General features: G+C 43.0%; 2 protein-coding genes across 5 annotated transcripts in view; one reads left to right on the top strand and one right to left on the bottom strand.

The window, feature by feature from the left end:
* The window catches only part of adck2 (aarF domain containing kinase 2), a 284,765-nt gene that overhangs the window by 209,005 nt on the left and 60,990 nt on the right, over nt 1–14,770 (top strand). The gene's annotated exons all lie outside the window — the stretch shown is intronic.
* Nucleotides 1–14,770, bottom strand: part of LOC138619095 (transcriptional enhancer factor TEF-3) — a 246,969-nt gene that overhangs the window by 215,262 nt on the left and 16,937 nt on the right. For 3 of the 4 annotated variants that reach the window (XR_011310783.1, XM_069695324.1, XM_069695322.1), the window contains exons 2-9: nt 9,999–10,063; nt 9,097–9,168; nt 7,526–7,660; nt 6,942–6,985; nt 6,584–6,645; nt 6,255–6,385; nt 5,207–5,380; nt 1,333–1,473 (exon numbers count right to left, since the gene is read on the bottom strand). Coding sequence is in view for 3 of the 4 variants with exons in the window: in XM_069695322.1 (XP_069551423.1) it covers nt 1,333–1,473; nt 5,207–5,380; nt 6,255–6,385; nt 6,584–6,645; nt 6,942–6,985; nt 7,526–7,660; nt 9,097–9,168; nt 9,999–10,063 (824 nt within the window). In the remaining variant the exon portion in view is untranslated. The remainder of the gene's footprint in view (nt 1–1,332; nt 1,474–5,206; nt 5,381–6,254; nt 6,386–6,583; nt 6,646–6,941; nt 6,986–7,525; nt 7,661–9,096; nt 9,169–9,998; nt 10,064–14,770) is intronic. The other variant, XM_069695323.1, reaches the window with a different exon arrangement.

The following is a 14,770-nucleotide window of genomic DNA, read 5'->3' as shown; positions in this document are numbered from 1 at the left end:
CAAATGGATGCGTTGGATATGAACATCTATGTGATAAGGTGTAATGCGAGTAATATAATATACGAAATGCAGCATATGGCATGCCAGATTTGACAATAAACATATTTCTTATGACGGCCGTAATCAAATGATGAAGCCATTAAGTATCATTATGGGGCCTACCGAGGCAGATGGCTCTACCTAGGGAAGTGTGTGTATGTGTTTATATTGTACAATCCATCAGCGGCAGGAGGGGGCAGGGCGACTATTGTGTACACTTAACAGGAAACATAACAGTTCGTCATGCTGGGGAGATTTGTGAATCACGTCAATTTCCTGACCACAGATCAGCGGTAACTGACTGGAATCCATCTCCAGCAGAAGCAGTTATTCACTCCTCGGGGTGATAATCGTGGGTTTTTTTATGTGGTCATGACCCCGAAATGTTGAAATATCGCCCCTCGATCATTCAATCAGTGATGCAAACTTCTTGAATTGCAGCAACATATGTATCATTTACTGTTGATAATTATGAGACCCCTGCGATCACAAAGCATTCGATTTTACGCAAAATGTAAAGCAAAAATATATAAATTGAAACCATTGGATACTATTTACTGCATTAAAATCCAGCAAATAAATACTATGTAATACTGTGCACATCTTTTTATTAATAATGTCCATCACTTATTGAAAATGAAATATACATTTGCTGATAGCAACTTCAAACCAAAAATTTACCCTTATATCAAGAACACTGTCTTTTAGTTACCTTTGTTTCGATTGGGTTCAATTAATTCAAGTTCACTTGTCACATCTTGTCAACAGAGAAGTATACTTTTCCATTGACTGAGATTTAAACATAAATGAAATATTTCTCACAATAAATGCAATAGCTGTTTGTCATTTGTGACTGGCATGAGATGAGTTTGGCACGGTGGCTTTGGCTCCAGTTGCAGATTACATGATGTTTACTGGTGCAAAAAGACTTTTCTTCATACACAATTCTTACAAAATCTAATTTAAAAAGATCTTGTTCTGTTTGGGTCGTAAATATTCTGAAGTGAGGAGTGCATTACTCCGGGCCATTCATTCAGGAAGTCAGCCACATCCGCTTGATAAGAACTCTAATGCCGTGCTCTCTGGGACCCTAAAACAACAGTCAGAGGAAGCCTATAAAACATTTCCAGCCCGTGTGCTCAGTGGACACCTTGGTGCATAGGCTGAGAAAGGTGCAACCGAGAGGGGTAGGGAAATTTGGTGTTACAATATGAGACACGCAACATAAAATCCAGTAATATCTCATGATAAATGCAGGAGAAATGTGTGACTTCCAGTATACCAGTGTCTTACCTCAACCTTTTCCACCACCTGTTTGCCAAAGGAGCAGACCTTGGTAGATGAGGTGATAATCATGTTCTCAGAGCTCTCGTACTGGCTGGACACACCATAAAAGAAGCTGCTGTCATCCTGCAGGTTGACACTGAGGTCCGCCTGGAAGAAAGAAACACACACCATGTCGGGATCAACCACACATAAGTAGACACCTGTCTAGGAGCCAGGGTTAGTTCAGTCTGGTGGTGAATGTGGCGATACAAACATTACCCCTTTGAACTGGAGACATGTACGCGCAACACTGAGTGTCCACAATCTGGAGGATATACCGTGGCTGCTCCATAATCTACAAACAAAATGTCAGGTCATACTTCTCTGCTTTCAGATACGGATCTGAAGGAACTTGTGTGTCAGGCTGACAAAGACACGTCAACAAAGGTGTTGCGGCTCAGCGAAGCTTGAGAGTGATTCTCAATAAAGCCAAGTGGTATCTAACGGACGGATTCTTGTTTACCTTGGATAACCCTGTCAAATCCAGGGTCAAGATTCCCAAGATGCTGTCTATCTCTTTGTACGTATGAGTGTGTATCAAAGATTCTGTTGATCTGTGCTGCATTCAAGTGACCTTGTGTTTACTCCGTACATGAGGGGTGTCTATTTGCTGAGTCCCGGACCTGTACATTCTTTCATCACAATTTCACAACTTCAAAAGACAAACGTTACCATTTAAAAAAAAATGTTGGAGACATGCTTAGCGCCCAAGTTACTTTTTACATTTCTATACTCATTTTTATTGCTAAACATGATGATTAACAGCGAAAAAACTAAATCTATAACCGTTTTGGAATTTCAAACGTGGGTGTGTTCGACTTCCTGTGAAAGAACACAAGTTCAGTTTAAAGGCAGTCAAGAGTCGAGTTTCTTCATCCTCAGGAGGAGGCAGATTCACCCGTCCCAAGCACCCATCAAGTTTGAACTGAGGAGAGTATAATCAGATTGTGGATCAGACTGAGGTGCCGTCTTCTCTGTCAGACAGCTGGGCGGTTTTACCTTTTCCCCTGTCGGGCTCTTGTCTTCTAATGGGCTATTGAGACACCGCTCAGCCTCCTCTCATCTCTTCATCACCCCGTTCATCTTCATCTCCGGCTCATGTAATTCCTCTATTTGTCTTCATCCCTGGGGCCTAGTGACCCTCCCCGAACCGCCATTCTCTGCTTCCCTAACAGCCTGCGAGGGAATTCATCCAATTACAATCAGCAGCGTGCAATTGGCTGATTAGATCACGGTGGGCAGGCTGGCTGTGTAACAATTTAGCAGAGCCAGCTCAAATCGGATTCCCTCTGCACTTCAAAGGCGTGAGACAATCCGTTAGGACAGGGCCACGGGCGCCGAGGGGGTGGGAAGTGGGGAAGGGGGGGAGCGGGGCGGCCTGTGGCCGACACAGTGCGGTCCGCTAGAAATTCAATCTAGAATACCATAGCTCTGGAGGTGGGTCAGCCGCCTGTCACCGTCACCATGCCAACCTGCGCCTTAGCACACCCCTCAAGTCACGACCTGCCATGTGGCCGTGTTACTGTGGCAACATCAAATAGGCTCATCCCATCTTTTACTGAAGCGTAAATAAGGTTATCGTGTTTTCAGATGTGTCGAGGATTTCATTTTGCTTATTTTCGAAGCAAAGGGGATCTTTGCTGTTTTTTTTGTTTTTTTTTTCCAGTGTGGGTGTTGAAATGTCCAGTTGTTATGTAGCATTTTTGTGTTTTGTCATGGATGCCTTGAGAATTGGAGGACTCCCTTGCGATGTGATAACATGAACAGACCGGGGGGGGCAGTGTTATGAGCTCGTTTTCCTCCTGCTTGGAGTTGCATATGTCGTAACTGTTGCCTCCACCACGCTCCAACATGAATCAAGAGAGTAATATTTCACTGATGACTTGCTGGTTTTATGCCACCCAACATTTGTGCTGCCATCCCTATCTCTTGTTCACACTGTCTGTGTCCTATTTCTATCTCCTGCTCTCTTTATTGCTGTCTTGCTCTCTTTTTCTTTGTGATATATGGCAGAGGAACTCATCCCGTCCTTCCCCTCACCCCTGAATCAAATGCCATGATCCGACCAGCTGCTCTTCTCAAGGACTGGGAAAGACTACTTTCAATATGGTGCTACTCACCAACGTACTTTATTTCTCTTCAATAAATAATGTGGACGTCGAGCATGTGAGAGGGTTAATACCTTGCATACAAAGCTATCTGGTGGCAGGACGCGAAGCGGCACTTTGAACTTGACATTCACAGTCTTTGATGTCCCAAAACACAGCAGTTACATGTCCACTTTGCAAGTCACCAATAGCCTCAGCACATTGCATCTTTGAGTGAATCATGGCAGTCACTTTGTCACACTGGTCTGTTGTTTACCAATGCTTTATGATGGTTTGACATCAGTGTTCACTGAGGCAGCATTGTGTGCCTCCACCATCAATACTGCAGATTTCTGATTTCAGATCGCCATACCTGGCGGATTTTTAGCCTAAACGTCATTGTAAAAATGGAGCCTGCTGACCAACATTAGTTTGTCTCTGCTGTGGCAGGTATTGATGTATTGCAGGACACCTCAGGTCTGTGCTACATGGATGACTCTGATACTGGAACTACAGTAAGCATATATCTAACAACAGAGCATGATGAGCACTTTATTCATTCATTCTACTTCAAATATACATACATATACACACACTCACTTAAGTCAAGCTTGAACCTGATGTCATCCCTCCACCTATTGGAGCAGCAAAATAATTGAATATGTCATACTAACTCGGTCATCCTGGTAAAGAGTTTGTCCACAGTTGAGTTGACCTCCTCATAACGTCTGTGATTAAGTTACTTTAAAGTTAAAGTCCTTTCAAAGAGGTGTTTATTTAATTGACATATGTGTTGAGCGAGGTGTCCTGAGGTGGAGTGACAAGAGGGCGGGTTCGTAACCGTTCATGTGGTGCGCATGATACAAATACCAAAGGTCTTGTCCTGAGGGGAAGCGACGTGGTCAGATCAAAGAGATGAACAAAGTGAACGTGTCCGATTACACTTGTCTGTCTCTCTCTCTCTCTCTCTCTCTCTCTCTCGTGCCCGTTTTCACGTCCTCCACTCGGATTTTCCTCCACTTTCCGATGGACACCCCACACTCTCCTCCATCTGTCTCTATCTTATGTTGACTTTGTCATTGTGCTTTACTCTCTTATCACTCTCAGTGCGTGGTTGTCTGTATGTGTATGTGTGTGTGTATGTGTTTTTGTGAGGGCTTATCTATAAATAAGAATATAGGGGGGGACATGAGGGTTGGACTCAGTCTAATAGTGCAGAGACAGGTGTCTGGGATCACATTTCTCCAAGTGAAAGATTAGGCCTGCCACTCTCCCCAAGGCTGCTGTCACACACGCTCACATCACAGAAATATACAAATACACCCACGGCGAACGCATGCTGCGCAGCAATGCCCCTCTTTGCTGGCATATAAACCACCAATCAGGTCATGGGAGCAATGACTTTCCATTCATTCTGGCCCTAAATCGCACTTAAGTTCCCTTAACTCCGACACTTAAGCTATCTCAACACAGTTAACACTGCTAGGCCATTAACAGCCAACAGGTGCAACAAAACATTACAAGAGTATTCACTGTACTCTCACTTCACCTTCAGGACTTGGGGAGGATTATATGATGATGTATGAAATATATCACACACACAGAATATCAGACTTGAGATTTACATAATGCATTTAAAAAGGGTTTTAAATGACATGAGTGTTGTATCATTTGTAATTAAATGGAAATGGTTGGATTGAACTTGGAGGGAAGCTTCTCTAAAGTAAATTAAAAAAAACAGCAACATGTTTTACCCAGAATTTGACGAGGAAGAAGGCATTGTGCGGCCCTTTGTCGAACAGATCTTTTAGGCCCCCCTTCTTCTCTGGGAACTTGTCGTAGATCTGCCTGATGTCCACTGACTCCAGATAGGGGTCGCTGTAGCTCGGGTTGGACTGGCCAATGTGCACAAACAGGTGCTTGTTGAACTGGAGAAACAAAAGCGCATATCAGGAGATGATCAGAGAAAAAAATGGCAAATGGCCAAATTGTTGAACTGCCATTAACACAAAGTGTGTGTGTGTGTGTGTGTGTGTGTGTGTGTGTGTGTGTGTGTGTGTGTGTGTGTGTGTGTGTGTGTGTGTGTGTGTGTGTGTGTGTGTGTGTGTGTGTGCGTGCGTGCGTGCGTGTGTGTTGGATACACTCCGGGACATCTGTTATATTCAGCCTGCTACCCCATTTCATCATATTTCTTGTAATATCCCATCACCTGTCTCAAGGGTTCCACCCTTTTCCCCCCACTTAAATCATACATGACTATGTGATGCGCTGTTGTGTTTATTCTTAATGTGTTAATAGGGTTTATCCCATTATCTTAGACAATTACGATCACACCCTTACAACACAAAAAACACCAACATTTCAAGTTTTAAACCACAATATCCAGGCTTCTTTAAAACATTAGAGATGCATGTATTTCCTTTGAATTTGTTTACAGAGTGCTACTTGTTGATAACATCTTCATTGGCTACCATTTCACTATGTCTGTGTATAAGAGTTCAAGTTTTGAATCTCTGAATCATTGATCAAAACTACTTTTCTTCATCTGTTTTATTTCAAACAATTAACAACGTATATAGGTATATACTGTGTAGTTGTACTCTCGTTAGAACAGATTTAATAGAAGAAATCTGGTAAAATGGCATCTTTTCCAATCAAGATCTGAGGACTGAAATACTGTTAATAAAGTGTGCACAAGTGACTGACAGTGTGCAGGGTGCAGATTTTGATTCAACACACCCAACAACAATGAACCCCACTAAATCGCTGATGTACGAGCACGCTTGTCTCCACTCTACTTACAGTCTCTGGGTCCTGAGGTTGCTCCAGGAAGGCGGAGAACTCCAGCATTCGCAGCTTGGAGCTGGCAATACTTCTGCCCTGCCAAGAGGGGGCACCGGGAGACATGGACAGCCCTGCTGTGCTTTCATAACCTGCGGAGGAGGAGAGGGCAGTGAGTGTGTAAATGTGTTGTTTGAGTGGGACAAAGTCAAACTTGAAAATGCAGAAAAGAAATTACAACTATTTCTCTGAGTTTTGTGCCGGCTCTTCATGATGAGCTTGGTTGTCTCATCACTTTGCTGACATGACGGCCTTCTGTCAACACAGCCGAGTAGAGAAAGAGCACCCACCTGTTATGGAGGCCGGGCCGGACGCTTGCATGGCATAACTCTGCTGGGAGAAGGGCTTAATGCTGGAGAGAAGAGACAGACAAGAGAGGGAGAGGCATGTTATGCACTGTCTCGGCCTCATGACCCCATCTCATATACTAATTGGACCGCCTGACCTCTGAGGACGCAGGGGGCAGAGTGGTATGCCGAATGTCAGACAGCTGAGGACTTTACTTTATAATTGCACTGATGTGTTTTTTTTAATTTGTTCTCAGATTCATTCCCTGACTGAAATTTATCTGATGGTTATTAAGCTGATCACAAGAGAAATTACTGATGGACAGTGCTGGAGAGTAGAAAGAAAGAAGTGGCTGCTTACTCTTCATGGCCTCCTGGCTGTCCTGGAAGAGCCCCGTGCCAAAACTGGGAAAGCAGAAGAGTGCAAAGTATATTTAATAATTCCACCATGAAAGAAAATGTAACACAACGGTGTTATTCTGCATTCAAAATGGAAGCCTGAGCTGAGAGGAGTTAAAAAAAAATCAAACTTGAACATGTTGTATGAAAAATGTAATAGAAACAAATTATTTTATATTATTAATTTATATAATATGTAGTACACAAACACTGAATAAATAAAATGACATAAGTAATTTAATCAGAAAAATTGTAAACGGGTCAAATTTCTGTAGCAAAACTGCAGTTTCATAAATCTAAATGAAGCTAAATTGATAATGAAAGCTGTCTCATATGTAAAATTCAGACAAACTAAATTTACAAAAAGTCAAAACCGTCACAAGATATAAAATGAACCAGCATCCAGGGTTATGATGGGCATGTATCAGTCTATATAAGGTGATGAAAATACTTGCATTAAACACAGGTATTTTGTCGACAGATATGATCTCTGCTCAGGCTTTAGTATGAATAGGATGATGTAAGGGACACTGGTCAGAGACTCACCCCACCAGTCGTGGGGTAAGCCGGTCTAGACAGGCCCTGGAGAGCCATCTTGTTCTGGAAGGCTGTGGGTGAGATGATCTGTGCTGAGGACATGGTGGCCATACTCTGCAGAGCCTTGTCTTTGGCTGCCTGGTCCTATAGAGACGGGACAGAGAGTGCGAGTAAGATAAAAGAGACAGCAGCGCAAATGGAGAGCACTCATCAGACTCCATTTAAGTCAGCGCCCCACTTTACCGCTAACGCAAGCCGAGCCCTAAAAGGGGAAATGAAAGGCTGAGGCCGGCTTGCATCATCGGTGAATCCCTGCCAGGTGGAGAGCTGAAGAGAAGGTGATATTACAGTCAAGGGCCTTTGGGTCAAGAGTTAAGTTTATTGCTTTGGCTGGGGCAAGCCGGTGATGACAACAAGCTTCTGTTGGAGGTCATTCTGGAAGTCAAGGCAGGCAGTGGGGTGATATGTTAAAAATACTTATCACAATCATATCAAAACTGCTAAATGCAGGCGGTTAGATGCAAACTTTTCGATACTGTTTGCTGCACTGTAAAGTGATACAGCTCTTGTTTTTGAATCCACTCCTTCAGCAGTTTCCACCCCACAGAGGACTACAAGCACTTGCCACCCAGCCCAAATGGGCAAGGCCACACGGTGCATTCTTCCTCTCAGAACTGGCTAACACAAGGGCATAGCTGAAATATGGGGGGTACATGTGGTAGGGATCTCAGTTACACCAAAGACGTATTTAAAAAAGCCTGTCACAGGGGCCAACCCTGTGACCGGTGCAGAGGCCTGCCAGCTGAACCCTCGTGGCTACCGTCCAAGGTAAGGGAGAGTCCTGTTGCCTTCTCGGACTGCGAGCATGCGGATGGGAAATGTAAACTGAGAAAGTACTAGAGGGACAGAGATGTGTAAGGTCTCACAGCATACCGCACAGGAAAACTTTTATTTGTGGTACTCTTCAAATGTAATACCTGGAAGGAATAATGCAGGGATTAATTTGTGTCCTGAAAATTGCATTTGGTTCATGTTATTCATAATCACGCACAGCAAGCCCCGGGCTTTGTGAAATATGTCCACATTTCATCAAAACGTGTCAGCGTCCCATTTAAAACTAGCGTGAATTAGAGGGTGCAATTAAAATAGCCAGTTGTGTTAATGGAATGTGAATACATGGCAGTCCCATCCATGCATGTAGAAATACCTTAAACAAAATATGAAGTTTCATTACAAGAGGGAATAACACAGAGCAACAATGTTCTCACCTTCTTTTCACATGTTGCTGCTCAACTTGATTGAAATCATGATAATTGCAAACAACTGACTGTAGGCACATTGGTCTGATTACATTTGAAAACCTGCATAAGCCCATCTCTAATAAAATGAGAAAATACAACATGCTACTCACACATTTAACTCGTCTATGATTATTTTTTTCTCTGGCGGAAAGCACAGAGCAAAGCTGTTTAACAATTCAGACACATTGGGATTTAAAAAAAAGTACATTTTCACTTTACTTCATGTTAAATCTTCCAAAGCATTTCGAAGAATATAAAAAAGCAGAGAGGTTGACTCACGTAGCGTACCTTCAGCTTCACCTGGATCTCCCTGGCCTTCCGCCGGGCTAAAACCTGGATGTGACTAGACACCTGGAACACATGGACAACAAACAACACAACACAGTGAAGCACTGCATGTGTGTGCGTGGATTTCTTGATGCTCCAATTTCCTTCTCCACCATAAATGTTAGTCTGTGGAGCAACTTGCCTGTGGCGTACCTCATTTCTCTGAGATTTTTCCAGATTGGATGTTTTGCTAAGCTCAAACATGAACTTGTTTTTTTTTTAATAATAAATATCATTTCATCCATATTTTCCGTCTCTGTCAGAGAAACTTTCCATCATAGTGTACTACAACACAGTAGTCAGTCAGTTTACTGTAGATGAACCAGCAGGTGTCCCTCTACACCTTAAACTTGGCTCTCTATCCATCTCTGATCTGTCATTGCCCCTCCTTCTCCTCCCATCTCCACTCATCTCATCTCATTCCCACACCAACTCTGCCAGATGACTTAGCAGCGACCCTTTCTCTCCACATCCATCACTGCTCCATACATCAGTTCTTCCATATCAGATACCGTAGTGAGGATAGAGTTCCAAATCCCTCGCCGTCCCACCTCAGTCTCCCATCCAGATCACTGTATTCCCCAGCTCCTCTGCCCATCTAACAAGCCCCAGATCCACGAGGTGGTGAAGAAACAACACCGACACATGATCCTATAGCATCTGTGCATTGGGCCCTGGCCCTAAATCTATCGTCATCTCCAGCCCTCCAAAGAGGGGGATTGAGGGTTTGGCTGGGGTGGGGTGGGGTGGGGGGGACGCTACACAGGGTGTTGGGGCATCACTCAACAGGAGTGGACTTTGTAGAGGGGTTCTAAAATAGGGGCTGATACAAATGGCATTTTCAGAGAACTGACCTGCTTCCTGGTCCGCGTCTTCCCCGTGCGAAGTTTGATGTAGCGTGCAATCAACTCATTTCGTCCTGAAACGGGCAAGAGAAATTGAATTTTACTTTAGTTATTGGATATATTTTAGAAATTTCAGCCACATTTCAACCACCTTTAAGCTCATTATTATTTAAATCACATTGAAATTACATTTTATATGAAAGTTTCCTTCAAATTCCTTTAAGACAGACTTGAATGAGGCACACAGTAACATCAAACACTGAAGCTTCCACTTGTGTCACTGTATACAGTTAACATGTAAAATAAGTTAAAGGAAGGAAAGAAAGAAATAGGGAAAACGGACGTTTAAATGGACGTTCCTTAGTTGTACACTTTTTTTTTTTAAATTCTTCTTGGGGCGGCACAGTGGTTAGCACTGTCACCTCACAGCGAGGGGGTCTCGGGTTCGATCCTGGCCGGGGGGGCCTTTCTGTGTGGGGTTTGCATGTCCTGCTTGGATACTCTGGCATGTCAGGGTAATTTAAGGTTCTACAAATTGCCCTGAGGTGTAAATGTAAATTGTTTTTGTTTCTGTTTATCTATATGTGTTGGGACTGTCCAGGATGTCCCCCCCCCTTCCCCGTGACCCTGTTCAGAATAAAATGGGTATAGATAATGGGTGGTGTGACTTGAAGATATTGAATAGTAGAATGGTAGACAGTACGGGAGGGAAGAGTGCAGAAATGTACATTTCTGTGCACATTTTTAATAGTTGTGTATAAATAGCAGAATTCACATCTGAGTGTGCACATATATGCAAGTATTTCAACACATGCACGTATAGATTAGTGTGTAAACACACGTGTCCAAAGCAAGCGTCGAGGCTGTCAAGTGCGTCAACGCCGAAAGCTGCAAGTATCTCGCTAAGTATATACAGTACCTCTGTCTGTGTGAGAGCGTGCATCAGTCTCAGGCTGACCCCCTCAGTGTACACTGAGCTCATATCCCCACAGTGTGTGCGTGTCTGTGCGCGGCCGCTGCTGACAGACAGGTCACATTGGTGGAGCAGGTGGAGGCTGCAGCCATGCGATCCTCAGACCGTACAGACACGACGCAAGCCAGTGACCAGAGGCCAGTCTGGGGAGGCCGTAAGGCAGCTGGTGTGTGTGTCAATGTTTATGGAATATGCTTTTACGCCCGCAGTAAATTTTGAGCTTGTTCCACCCCACTCCCCCATCACCATCCAAAGTCTCCAGTTGGTGCGGAGGGCAAAGGTCGTGTGATTTCGTTCGCCTTCTTCCTCCAAACTAGACGTCAAGTTTAACGGCTAAAATGTGAGAAACAGTTGTGAATGAAGGTTTTACAAGAAATAGTATAACTTGAGTGTCTCTGTGCTGCTGCCATGCAACGTAATGAAGTGCACACACAAATTAACACTACATATGACGTTACAGTAATGCTGAGACAATTGATAAATTATTGTTCAGTGGATTGACAAAAGATCAATCTGAGAGCACAAATTATTGTCATTTATTGAGCAAAAATTCAATATTCACTGGCTGCATCTTCACAGGTGTGAGTATTCACTGTAAATGAAATATCTTTACTTTTTGGACTATTGGTGGGAAAAAACAAGGAATTTTATGATTTGAAAAGCACTGTTCATTATTTTCTGATATTTAATAAACTAAAGTATCAAGAAAAGAGGACAAACACATACACACAGGATCAGTTACAGAGAGAATCTCAACTCTCACACTCAAAATGACCTCTCATTCACCCACATCGGGGCGCGCGCACACACACACACACACACACACACACACACACACACACACACACACACACACACACACACACACACACACACACACAAAGTCATACAGTTTGCTAGACTTTGCACCACCTCTTAAACACGGTCATTTTTCCTTGGCACCACATCTCCATGTGAATTAACACACAGATCAGTCATGACACACAACCTGGTACAAACCCGTCAGCTTTTCCCCTCACATGGCGATGCTTGGGTCAGACCTCCCAACGCTCCACAAACCGGCCAATCAGGTGACACCAAATGGTGAAATGAGGAAACCTGAAGCCGGGTTTGAAACCCCGTCAGACATTTTGTCAGCCAATAAAAGTGATCAGATTTTGCGCGGAATCCAAAACACCGTTTTTATTTCATGTGAACCGGTCAGTCTAGATCTCACAGCTTGCTCAGACACGACTTTCAACTTAATGCTTTTTGAAGGCATCTGTGTTTTGTTGCTTCAAGTCATTAAAGGAACGTCTTAGAGTTTTGCTGCTGGGTCTCGAAACGAGCAACTTTAAACCAGACGTGTGCCTCTAGAAAGTGTAATGTAATGTAATTATACAATAAGCTGTTTGGACGGAGGGTTAGGAGGATAATTCCCTTTATCACAACTTGGGACTGGGTTTTATCGTTTGCACCATCATATCCATTGTACTCAGTGTAATTACTGCAATCTGAAAACACAGCAACACAATAACATGGAGACGGACAGAAAAAACAACACAAGCAGAACAGGTTAATAACAAACCAAACAGTTTGGTTTGTTTTTTTAAGTATTTCATGCCGAGGTAAAGTAAAAAATTCTGATAATAAAACCTCACCACGTAGTACAATTATGTGTGCATTACTTGTAGGTAAAAGTATAACCAGAATGTTTGTCAGAAAGGTGTGATGGATGTTTACCGCTGACAGTATTTGGTCATTTTACAGCCTGCTTTAGTTTCCCCGTCAGACTTCTTAGTGATCTTACTGCATTTCCAGTAATTACTTTGACGTGTACAGAGTTAAGATTGATTAGGAATAATAGCTTGATTACAGGAGCCAAGATTAGATCCAAGATACAATAAACATGAATTATTCATTCGGATCTCTATGAATAACCTAAACTCATATTGTCTCTCTACATCTGACAGAGCTGTTTAGACGGGCTTCACCTGCGACTCCCTAAAGGGCGCACAAGTCTACTAGCAAAGACTTTGGAAAGAATGAGACCCAAACCTCCATACAGCCAAAAATACTGGGTTCCAAAGCAGTCTGTAATAACATCAGCTTGACCACAAATAAACAACAACAAAAAGTTGCTTTTCCATGCCCCGCAGAACAACACACACACACACACACACACACACACACACACACACACACACACACACACACACACACACACACACACACACACATGTTTTCTGATCTGACAACATCATCTCTTTGAGCATTGAGGATGTTTTCTAATGTGGCACTATGGTTTTGTTAGGTTTAGTCACATGAATCTGAATAAATCAGCTGGTTTGGAGAGGAAGAAGCAGGAAAATTGGTCGTTATTATTCGGCATAAAGGCCCCTGGAACACACACACATGAAGTGTGTACACACATACAGTATTACCCAGCGGTAGGACTGTCTTTGTGTGAGGCTTTTGTGAACTAAACCCTGCTCTGAAATGCTGTGCACTCCAGTTTATACACACAGCCGCACACATAGATATATACATACACTGGCACACACACTTCAGCCCCAGTTGCGGCATTCATTCAATCTTATTTTCCTTTCAGGACTGTAACTCCTCAACCGTTTAGTGTTTATCAGGAGGTGCACTCGCCGACCGATTGTTTGAGCCCCTAAATGCATATTTCTTTAATTCCACAGGGATTAAGAAAGTGTTCCACATTTCCTCCCAATCAAAGTCTTGAAAAGACGAACAGAGAGCTTTGTCGAAGTCCTTACAGTACTTGACCTCAAATGAACATTAAGTTGCATGAATTGAGTTCCTCGCATTACAGCAGCAAGGTCTTCCCGTTCCAAGCAATTTATCTTCACTCAGTGTACAGTAAGATGTACGTTGCGTATCCAAAAGGAATTTTCAGAGTAGCAGACACAGCTCTGTGAGCATGTCTCCACAGATGAATACAACTTCTTTGCAGGAATTCAGAAAAACAGACCATCTTGGGTTGTTTTTTTTGTTAGACTCTTCTAAACTTGTGTTTTGGATTTGCAAAACTCTCTTCGACCAAAGTTGTTGCCAAACTTTATCAACTTGTTAAGTACCATGTCGACCGCAAGTCAGAGACATTGAAATTAGAAATGTAAATTTCTGACAGGTAGGATGTATTCTGTTATTATATTCAATAGTAAAATTAAACATATGGTGTATAGGCAGCTGGGAAGTGAGGAAGTTCTGGTTCAGTAACGTCCGACTTCCCAGTTGAGAGCGTTCACATGACAACAACAAAGAGGCAAGAAGGCAGCCCCACAAAAGGGACAAAATGCAGTCAGCATTATTTGTACACTACATTTCATGTTGTTTTTTTTGCAGATACTCTGCACAACACCCAGCTCCAACTAGTATGACCTAAATTAACCATGAAGTGACTTATTTTTGCACTGAACGAGTATATATCTTCCTTTTAGCACAAACGCTGCCATGCCGAATGACGTCAGACCTACTTCTCGGAGCTCTCAAAAAACCTCCAACTTTCCTAGAAATTCCCAGTTCAACAGGTTTTCAGGTGATTTCTCCCACTCGGAGGCCAGAACTTCCAACTTCCCGGTAGCTTATGAACGCACCATCAGATTTCATCTCAGTATTAACGAATTAAAAAAGTGCTCTATCTGTTTTATTAACATGACGGTAAACACTTCAAAATTAGTCAGGTATGTACTTTGGAAATCAAAAAACTTCATTAAGGAGCTGTCAAAGACGTCTTGCCTCATGACCTGGTATCAGAAGCCACTCCTAGCGAGACAGTGAAGGGCCTCATCAAAAATACCCT

Source organism: Brachyistius frenatus, unplaced genomic scaffold (genome assembly GCF_029030835.1).
Source record: "Brachyistius frenatus isolate BFR_SWC_R1_liver_20210118 unplaced genomic scaffold, ASM2903083v1 Contig_19, whole genome shotgun sequence".
Lineage (NCBI taxonomy): Eukaryota > Metazoa > Chordata > Actinopteri > Embiotocidae > Brachyistius > Brachyistius frenatus.
This window is presented reverse-complemented; position numbering and strand designations above follow the sequence as displayed.